This window comes from Symsagittifera roscoffensis, chromosome 10 (genome assembly GCF_963678635.1).
Source record: "Symsagittifera roscoffensis chromosome 10, txSymRosc1.1, whole genome shotgun sequence".
NCBI lineage: Eukaryota > Metazoa > Xenacoelomorpha > Acoela > Convolutidae > Symsagittifera > Symsagittifera roscoffensis.
In genome coordinates, this window is record NC_087071.1 from 44,440,336 (window position 1) to 44,451,482 (window position 11,147).

Genomic DNA, 11,147 nt, shown 5'->3' on the forward strand with positions numbered 1-11,147 from the left:
GGAGTAAAACGTGTCAGCGTGAACAAGTGAACGAGTTTGTACAACATTTATCACCTGGAGATTGCCGTATGGACAATTTTTAAACAATTTTTTGTTGTAATTTTACAAGGGGTTGGGAAGCTGGAAAATAGCCAATACTATACTGATGTTGAAAAATTTAGAAAATATACGATGAAACGATGAAAAGTGTTTACTTGATTGCGAAGAAAGTTTTTCGCAGAAAATTAAAAAATTTCTGCCTTCTGCTTTTTGGTCAGCAAATCATGGTATGTGGAGCCAGCAAAAAAATATTATTCAAAAATTAGAAGAAAGTGGTGCCAAAAACAATGACGAAAGTCACTAATCCCTCTAAATTTTTTCAAAAGACCCAGCATAACCACCAAATTTAGCTGAAAAATATTCCAGAGGAAAAAAATAGCAAAGCAGGTGTTCAGCTTGTTACGGGGAACCACAGTTGAGCCCCTGTTAAACACCTACTTTGAATATTTTTGAGTATTTTTTGGGCTGGGTAATGTTGCCTCATCCTGAAGCAAGGAGCACGGCTCATGGTAGGCCTCGAACCACCCTCCTTTTGACTGAGAGGAGGGTTTTAGCATCTTCATGACCACAACCCCAATACACTCACCAGTTCAATTAGTTTTTTCGGTTCAAGAGGAAAACTTGATAGAGAAAGACCATGTTTTCAGATTACCTAAAATTTCCGTGTGCAAAATTTTTTTTGTTGAAAAAAAAACGTTTTTTTTTTTGCAAAAATTTAGACAATCAAACCCACATAGGGTAGAAAAAGTTACGAAATGTCAAAAAAAGAAGTTTTGCGATTGATTAAAAGGTTCGATTTTTATAGTGAATTACAAAGCTTTTTCCCAGCGATATTTGGACGATGTTCAATTTTGCTATCCACGGATGTATGGTTTGAAAAGCGTTCAATTGTAACCAGCATACTTACTTTTCCAAACAATCTTTGAGACGATCAAGCTATGAAAAAAAAACATTTCATTCATAAAACTAAACTGACTTGATTGATTATTGTTTATTTGATTATTGTTTTTTTTTCAGTGGACTTCTTGTGAGATCTATTTAGTTGTCTCCTGGGATTTGGGGGGTGTTCCCGCTGTTTCCTCCGCGGTTGACGGTGCCTTCCCAGCCGTCGCGCTATCCGCGTCTTCCTCGGTAATAGTCGGAACATTCGGAGCATTCTGACCAGGTACACCTCCATCCACTTCATTATTGACATAACTATTATTGTTGTTGTTATTATTAGCATTTGATGCTCTGTTTTGTTCTAGAATATTCTTGGGTAGATAGACGTCTGGGTCGAGTATGACGTACATTAGAGTAGCTAGTTCTGGTTTGATGTTGAGTCCGTGGAGTTTCCAGGCGAGGGACGAGAAGTCGGCGTCTTCCAGTTTGTCCTTTTGGCTATAGAGGGGGTCCAGACTCGCTTCTCCGGTGCTGTCAGAAATATACATTGGGAAAATTCGCACAGTTTAATGTATCATTTTGTATATCACTAAACGAGGTATATGAAGTCTACTACTCAACCCTACTTATGCTTTTTTGTGTCTAAATTTTAGCAGATAGTCCACTGCCAAGAAAAATGGCGTGTGGCTTCTTTACTCAAATGCAAAAACTTGTTCTCTTCATACAAAACAGCGTAAAATCAATGATTAATCATTGGAACCAGTTCAAAGCAAGTATTTATTTTATCCTATTATTTTTTTGATAAACCATCCCTGTAAAATACTTAGAACTAACCAATCATGATCCATAATTAACACTTACAATAATTTGTAAGGCTGAAATTATTTATAGTTTCAGCCAGAATTGAATAAATTTAACTTAGCACACAGTTGCTCTTCTTCAGAACAGTTCTTGATTCCGAGCCTCGCAAATACCAGTATACACTAGATCTATTGAGACTAGATATAAAAAAAAAATTAAGATTGGTATTAGACTAAAAAGTTGCACGAATCTATCCGGCCAAATATAAGATGTACCTTATCTGAAATTACTCTATGAGTGAGCGACTCTGGACAAAAACTCATCATTTAAAAAATACAAAAAATGGCCTCAAGGGGGTAGAGGGTAGAGTCGGCGAAAACAGTTCAAGTTTCTTTTATCGCCAGATCTTCTTCAATGCGAGGGGTCAGGCCGTCCCCAAAAACATTTCAAAAATTGACTGGTTTCAGATCGAAATTTAGTTGATACGTATCAAAACATATTGTATCAGAAATATGGCATTTTTTATCAACCTATTCAGTAGCGGATAAAGGGTCCCCACTTTGTACTATTTTGAGATATCCTTTTTGGTGATGAACCCTAAAATTGTTCTATGGCGCCAATATATACTAGTTTTGAGATGGGAGCGCGCGCCGAAAAAACGCAATTTTTTAGTCGAAATTTTCCAAAAAAAGCCTAAAAACGCAGTTTTTGGCCTGTTGTTTCAAAAATTTGGCTACGGCGCAGAAAACTTGGTCAACTAAGGGTATTTAAAACTTGGGAGAGGTCAAAAAATCAAAAAAAAAGTCGACCAAATTTTCAAATTTTTTTTGTAAATCCGCCCCCCCCCCCCCCTATTAACATTCCTAGATCTGCGCCTTAACCTAAACCTAATCAAAGTTTTCAATATTCATTGATCGTGGAATAAACTCGCGTCAGGTAAACCAATCTAAAAATGAACAAATCTATTCGCCCATTGATATGGGGGACATCCTCGGCCCATGTCTCTTTTCTGGTTGTTTTTGGTACACTTCTAGGACTATCAAATTTGTCTGTCCGGACTTAAAACTTTTTCCGAAGAGACCATTGGCACTTACAGATTTGATTTTTTTTGAAAGAGGTTCAACCCATCAGGGTTGAAACAGACCTGCGCATCCATTGATCAAATTGGTTTATAAATATAAACAGACCTGCGCATCCATTGATCAAATTGGTTTATAAATTGAACTTACATTTGAATTCGGAACTGAAGATCCAATGGTGTCTCCCAGGCAGTAATTGTTTTTTAGAAATTTTTGTGAATTTTGTGAAATTCTTTTTTTTTTTGCTTTAAAACATTTTATTATTAATCATAATCATAAATTGTTTCTGTACTAGAGGTTAATCAAAAATCAATTGTGAATTTAAATGTGAACTCTTAAATGCAAGGTCATCAAAAAACCGGATAAACCTAGCCAAACGAGGTTTTAACTAAGCAGTACAATTTGTACTAAGAATTAAACTTATACAATAGTTTTCCAAACCATACATCTCTACATCGAAAAAAACTATCTTTTCTATATGATTTGTATTAAATATATAACTGACGAAAACTATAGTAAAGTGTTTTTTCGTGACTATCTTTAAAACTGCTGACTTTATCGTGAAAACTTGGAAACAGAAAATGTGTAATACAATTAGTTTTCTCATCCTTGCTCAAATTTACTTATAGTTTTTGCCAGTGAGTTTAATCGTTGATTTAATTTTTTAATGTTCCATTTTCATGTTCTAATTTATCAAAATCTAAGTCTAAAATTGCTCTTATAGGAATTCAAGTTTCGAATCTTTGCATAAAACTAACAAACGTTTTGAATAGCTCTGGTATGCACAGCTCTTTCACTGAGACTATCTTGTAATGTTCCTTAAACGACGTTACAGACTGATGTCTTTTTTATTTATTTTTTACACTTTTCTTCCAAATTTAGTTATGCTTCATTTGAAACTTTTGGTGGTGAAGTTTCAATTGCTGTGTCATACTTACAACCCAATATTTCAGTATTGCTGAATATGACTCAAAAGTTTTATTAATTGTGCTGTTGTTACTAAGTCATGTAATCTGTAAACCAATCCATTAAAAAATTATCTCTATGGTTTTGTGTAAGTTCAATTATTATGATTACGATTATTAAATTAATAATACAAAAGTTACCTGTATTTTTGGTGCATTAATCTCTCGCTTAGTGCACACATGGCTGAGAAAAGGTTGAATGGAACTAGTTCACCGGCTGCCGAGCTAGTACTGTTCTTGTTCACACCAGCTAGAATGGTCACAATCTCAACCGTCTCACTGTCTATTGTGTCTACGAACACATCCTTCATCGCTTTCTCAAGCTCCTAGAATCATCTAGCATGTTCTAGAATGTTCTAGAATATTCTGAAGAATTATTCACAGTATAATAAATGCATGCAAGTTTCTAAAACCCATTCTACATCCCGGTAGAGCAAAGTTTGTTTTTGAGAATGAAAAAATAATCTTCTAAGTTTGTGATTGGCTGGGATAATTTTAACAACTTTACCCCTGTGCTTTTCATTAAACTGAGTCCATTAATCTAAATATCAAATTAAAACAAAAAACATGTATGCGTTTTTTGTGTTAATACTGCTATTTACGCAATTTTGGATATTTGTCAGCACTATTTTATGAGAAAAAGATCTTATAAAATTATCCATTAAACGGGAAAAAAAACTTATTCCAAACTTTTTTTGACCTTCAAGTTGAGTTTTTGGTCTTTGTCCTTGTCGTAGTTCTGGAAGTGCTTCTTGTACAGATGCTCCCTGCGCTTGGTCACGTGACACCTCTCCACCAGATACTCCGCGGCCGAATGGGCTGAAATATCGAAAAAAAGAGAGTTATTTGTCGTTTTTTCCTCCTGCTGTTTTTCATATCATCAGTGCGTGTGCTTATATACGGCAGAGGTTCTTGGAAACATTTTTTTCGGAACTTTCTTTTCGACTATGACTTTTTCGGATAAATACAGTGAAAATTAGGATGACAAAAAAACTTCATTACTAAGTAAAAATTGCTGGTTGCTGGGTTCCGACTACAAGGATTTGGGTTCCGACTACAATGTATGTTTCGACTACAAGGATTTAAAAATATATTTATTTTTATTTTTTTTTTCAATTTCTGGTTATTTTCATTAGAAAATAGCAATTGAAAATGATGAAAAACTACAAAATAGAGAAAAAAACGGTAACAGAACAATTAATTTGCAGTGAGGAGGTCAGTCACTCAATGTTTGTCTAATTTTGTCTGAAAACCAGAAATCTTCACACTATTTTTTCTCGACATAAATTGTTTTTAGTTTTCTTATAAATTCGAGACACGATCAAAAAGGATAGTATAAGATACTACACTTGAACTCTTGCTAGTTTTTCTTGAGGTACCTAAAATTGATCGAATAATAACTTGCTAATCCATAGTTCCTTCCCTCTTTTCAAGAAGTACTCGAATAAAAAATCAACCTTGAGGATCAGAGCAAGTTATGAAAACATGATTTATTTTGCTTCTTTTCAACATTTATACAAGGAAGTATCACTACCATAACAATAAAAAGAACATGATTCACTACCCGGCCGAGACAAAATTATCAAATTTCTTCCAAAATTTATCGTGTTTGCTAATCGTGCTTATAGAAAACGCTCAATTTGCATAAGAATTCCCACCCTCGCAGATCGACAATTTATTTCCAGTAATATAAAAGAGATAACAATCGTAAATTTGAGTCAAGTTCATTGAACCATTTGACATGTTTGGCGCATTGTTTAACTTGATTGTTGTTCGATCCATTTTAGAAGGCATCAGATGAAAAAACAGTTCAGTGGTATTTTCCCACCCATAAATAACATTTATTTGAACTTTTAAGGCTCTTATTGGAAAAATTTAAGATAAAGACTATCAATGAAAACTTGATGCGTTTTTATTGATGCCTTGAGTTTAGTTTCTGGTGTTGGCTGTGTCATTTTTTAATCCAAAGGTAAAACATTTGCACCTGTTGCACAATTAATTTTAGATTATTTTGCATCTAAAATCAACTTTGCACCCAATTTTAAATGTAAACATCTTCGGTTAAAGCAAATTCTAAACCTCGAAAAAAAATTTGTAAAATTTGATAGGGGCATGGAACTTTTACCTTTGGGTCAACAAATAAATAAACCAGTGGTGAGTATATTATTAGATCCAACGGTTTAAAAAAAAACAAAGAAAAAGGGGCGCATAAATCGATAAATCGAGTCTTTCAATAAATTTGGTTTCGAACCTAATTTGGGCCAACTTACTTTCGAGTGACTTCATGTCGATTGGGAGTTCGAATCTGGCCCCCTGCTTGGAGAGAGCTATTCTAGTATTCTGCACCTTCTGTTTCATTTTCTAAACAGACATTTGAACTTTTAATAAGAGTTTGTTCGAAATATATTTTAAAAATGACTAGTTCTGTTGAAAGGGTACTGAAACCTTTCGTGAAAAAATGGTTAAATAGTTTATCACTAATTCAAAAATCCTAGCGCTACAAATAACTAATGATAATTATCTTAGGGAATGAACTATCGATTGCTAAATTGAATTTTTAAAAAAATAAACAAAAAGTAGTTTTTTTTGCAGTACGGGGCCAAATAAAGTCTGCCAAAAATGGCCGAAAATTTTTTTTCGTTTTTTTACCGGTCTTTGGTGAATATTTTTTCAATTTTTTTTGATTATTTAGAGTTGCCTACTGAATCATACAAGAGCCCTCTGCCTATCTAATCCTAGTTATAGGTGTGAGTTCTATTTCTATTACGTGGTTGCTGGCCCATAAAATCCGCTTAGGACAAAAAAAAGTTATGAGGCAATCACTGCTCGTTTTTGAAAATTTTACAAATTAGAGCTCTAACACTGCTTGAAATTAAGTCAAATTTCTTACGTTTTTTTTTATCAATTCCTAATTTTTGATTCTTAAACAGCGATGAATTTCGGAGTTGCGCTGAATCAGCGCTGATTTTTGGAGTAACCATCGCCACACTGAGTTATCCATAGTTAAATTATTCTAAATTAGTTAAAATATCTATCGCTGTTTCAGGCCCTGATCAGTGGCCACTTAACAATGATCAGTCCATTTACAGTACTGATTTTTGATATATTGCTGACTTAGGAATCACTATTCTTGCGAGATCAAAATACTTTTTGAATTTCTGATCTTACAATGATAAATTAATTTTTTTTCGCTGTTTCTGACAAAAATGACGTATAATTGTTTTTTTTCTAATATTTTTGACAAATCATTCTATGCCATCGGAAACAATTAGTGTTCTGAGAAAATATACCTGGAAAATTTTAAACTTTTTGGGGGGGGGGCTGAGATTTCCGATTTTTTTGAATTGGCATAATTCATGCGCGCTGCATCTCCATTAATGCATAATGAAGAAGACGCCAATTAATCCGGCTCCAAAATTCTTTCAAAGTAAATTCAGGCAAGTTTAAAAGTCTATTAATTCAATTGGGCTCGAACAGTCTAATTAACTATCAGAAATACATTTTTTTTTTTTCATTTAATTTTGCGCGGGCAGATTTCGACCTTATGCTTAATTTTGAAACCTCTATAAAGTGAAAAAAAAACATTATCGTTGTTCGTTTTGCTAACAACGTCAGAAATATGTTTTCCTATTAATGGAAACGCTTAATGTTTTTTTTTTTAAAACTTAGATTTCACTGAGACCATGTTAGTAAAAATGCACGGCACTTAGGTGTCAAACTAACGTTTTTTGTGATATCATTAAAATCTTATGTCACTATCATCAGTAGCCAATGAAAGGTCACTTATAATTCACATAACCCTCAAGTATCATTATAGCTGTATGTCACTGAATCTTAACAAAAATGGTATGTTACTTAAATGGTATACGCCCCCCCCCCCCTCAGGGATTCGACCCCTTGCAGACCCAAAGGGTTCCCCCTTTGGAGCGTTTTAAGAAATCCATTTTTGGCCGGCCGACCCTAAAATTTTTCTAAAGGCCAGTATATACTATCTTTGAGGGGGAGCGCGCGCCAAAAAAACGCAATTTTTTTCGTCTAAATTTTCCAAAAAGTGCCCAAAAACGGCTTTTTTACCTGTTTTTTTTTAATTTGCCTGCGGCGCAGAAAATTTGGCCAAAAAAGCGTCTTTTTAGTGCTTTAGGAGAGCTCGGAAAATAGATTTGGTTGACCTAAAAAAAAGGTCGTCAAATTTTTCGTGTCACTAAATTGATTTGTCACCAAAAATGTATATTTTTCTGGTCACTGAAAGTTTACTGAAGACCTATCTATGTTCCTAATATATTACTAAATTAGATGTTCTTATATTCAAATAAACTTAATTAAAAAGCAATGTCATTAAAATCCTAAATTTGGTGAAGCCAGCAAAAGTCTCTCGATAACAGAAGTCTCCCTTTTTTTCGTTTATTTGCCTCAAGTTCTATCGTGATTTTGTCTTAGAAAATGTTCTTCAGTTTTTTGGATAGTTGCAAAATTTTTGCGGATTCCGATGAAAAACGACTCTGGATTTGACAGTTAAAAGAAAATAAAGATACCTTGGTCTGGTACAGGGAGGTATAGCAACACACGACAGGGGGGAGGGCTATATATAATGAGTTTTACCATTTGTGAGTTTGTACTTGTGAGGTGATCATTGTCAACTTTGTGAATCTCGATAGCAAGTTAGACTTCATTTTTTTCCATTTTTGTTTCCGGATATAGAATTTTTTCTGATTTGAGGAATAATTGTGTAAAATTGAAGCCTTTTATGACAGTTGCACAAAATAGAAAGCATTTCTTAATTATGACATAATTATTACGTAATATGGAGAATGAGGTGTGAATACATTACCTTGAACTCCGCATCGGTCATAATGGGCAACTAAAAATCCACCAACGTTTAATCTCTGAATTATATATTTCTTAGCTATATTCTTAATTTGTCCGAATTTTTCCAAAATCCTTATGAATCGGAATTAAATGCTATAACATTCAATAAAAATAGTTGCAGCCAAAATAAAAACAAATCGATGAAGGTTTTTAAATTATTCAGTCAAAGCTGACGTGGGAAGCAGAATTTAAATCAATCAAGTTCCCGTCTTCCATAAAACTGCTCATGGAAGCATTTTACGTTTTCAAGTGAGATTATTGATTAATCTTGTTCGTTTTCAGAAAAAGGAGGGCGGATTTCTGAATACAACACTTCGATTCTTTCTATATTTGATCTTAATATTCGATTCTTTGTCTCCATCTAAAGTTCAAGACTATTGTATCAAACCACGTAATGTCCTTTTAGGCTCTTTTGGATTAAAAAATTAGAGGTTGACTTCTATTTTGAAGGAAAGCGTCTGGGTTCTGGTTTTACGTGAAGTTTTTTTGTATGCTTTTTGTGCGTGCTTTTGTTTGAAATATCAAAATTCTAACCTGCGCATAATCTTCTGCGGCGCCGGCGGCGGAAGTTGCTGAATTTGTTCCGGCGTTCGATGCCACGCCTCCGCCATTGGCAGTCGCCGTCGGCTGGAGCTCGGATTTGGACGCGACTACTGCCACTGATTCAGACGAGAGCGCCGTCATAATTTATAAATAAGTTAACAAACTCTCTTAGACTAATAACTAGTTTTATTTAAGTTAAATAAACCTAATGTCAACACCTATTGATGGTAGATTATAGTCAATAGAAAAATGAAGATTTGAAAAGAATACTATTTCAAAATTGTTTTTCGTTATTCTCTCTGAAAACTATTGTTATTGATTAACTTTATTTTATAGTTTTTCTCATAAATGCAGAAATGAGTGAAAAAATACAAAACGCTCAGCGCAAATCCAAAACCTCGATTAGAGAGAGAGGTTAAAATATTATTGACGTTTCAGAGCCATAAACAATAATACATATACATTTTTAACCAACGATTGTTATTTAAGCATGGTACCATTCAAAAGTGGCTTGCATAGATAGCTAGACATATATCAAAAAGAATAATAAATTGCTCAATTGCGTCAACGACAGGTGCATTTTGTTTGGTATTACACAAAGGCTTTCAAGGATGCTACAAAATTTGACCGTTTGTATTTTCTCAAACCATAAAAAAAAATTGAGAAAAGTTGATTGAATTTGAATTTAAAATTAGGGGTTTTATTTTTTTCCAGAAAGCAAAAGACTTTCAAAGAATTCAATACGAGGCCAAACTGTGCTATGGATAGGCACAAAATTTTGTGTCTGTATGTTTCTGAATTGCAGAGACAAGTATTTAGCCTGGTAAAATTTGTCGAAACGACCAAAGAGAATTAAATAACAAAAGAAGAACAAAAAAAAACGTCCATACTCGTCCATTTCGAGGAACTTTTTTGTGTTTTGGCATAAAATTCGGTGTATCGTACTAAATAAAAAAGAAAAAGTTTGTGAAAAAAATGCTAATTGTACAATTTTATAATATGGAAACTGCATGACTAGCATTTGTTGTTGGTAACAACAAAACTTTTTCCAAATAATTTGAAATTGCCCCCCCCCCCAAAAAAATAGTTTTCTAACCGTAAATCAAATTTTGTACTGAAACGAACATTTTTCAAAAAAAATTTTTGCATGCAAAATTTAATTTTATGTGTGCATAACGCAGATCTGGATACACTAATATTGAATTTTCTTGATCAATGTGTAAAAATTTAAAGTTACAAATTTTCAAAATATTCACTGCTGAAAATTTCTGCCCAAAATTTAAAGTTTGATACTTTCCTTGTATCATTTGTGTAAGACACTATTTAGACATTTCAGGCCGTGTCCAATGCACTAAAAATGCGCGACGATCAAATTTTTGGTTATTCTACGTTTTACGTTTGAGTAACAAGGTTTTTGTCATTTGTGTTTGATTGAGAACACAGCCAAAGAGTTTTGAGAAATTAAAATATAAAAAATCAATGTTTTTGTTTCATGGAGAAGTTTTGGTCATACAATTTGCAAATATGAAAAATCACTAATCAAAGATCTTTCATGCAACTTTCTGTACTTATGGAATTGCATGAAAAGTGTATGATTAGCATTTTTCCATATAAGAAAATTGTATGATTAGCATTTTTGGTCAACCCGGGTTGTTGCGGAATCAGTTTGGGGAATCAGAAATTACAAAATTTGTCTTCGTAATGCTGGGTTAAATTTCAATATAACTTATTCTAAATATTTGTATATAAGTCTTATAATTAAGAACATCCTAGTCGTTGCTACGTTTTTTCTTTTTTAAAATGTTTTTCTTTTTTTTCTGAAATAATTAGCAATTTTGGACAAGTGTATAAATTTTTCACGAACTTTAAGTTCGGCCAAATCACTATCGTTTGGGCTGAAGTTTAGTTTTCTGAAGAATCCGGGTAAACTTTTAATGGTGACCCGCAGTGACAAAAAAGGATAAAAATTGAT

General features: G+C 33.5%; 1 protein-coding gene across 2 annotated transcripts; it reads right to left on the reverse strand.

Annotated features, from left to right (window-relative positions):
* Window positions 1–1,004: 1,004 nt before the first annotated feature.
* LOC134855356 (uncharacterized) lies at window positions 1,005–9,660 on the reverse strand. Of its 2 annotated transcripts, XM_063871856.1 has the most exons (6): window positions 9,167–9,660; window positions 8,595–8,624; window positions 6,037–6,127; window positions 4,467–4,585; window positions 3,908–4,092; window positions 1,005–1,452 (listed from the first exon to the last, which is right to left on the reverse strand). In XM_063871856.1, the coding sequence occupies exons 1-6, from the start codon at window positions 9,314–9,316 to the stop codon at window positions 1,074–1,076; spliced, it is 954 nt and encodes a 317-aa protein (XP_063727926.1). In that variant the 5' UTR covers window positions 9,317–9,660; the 3' UTR covers window positions 1,005–1,073. The 2 variants fall into 2 exon arrangements, with proteins under 2 accessions (XP_063727926.1, XP_063727927.1); XM_063871857.1 differs by lacking the exon at window positions 8,595–8,624.
* Window positions 9,661–11,147: the final 1,487 nt, after the last annotated feature.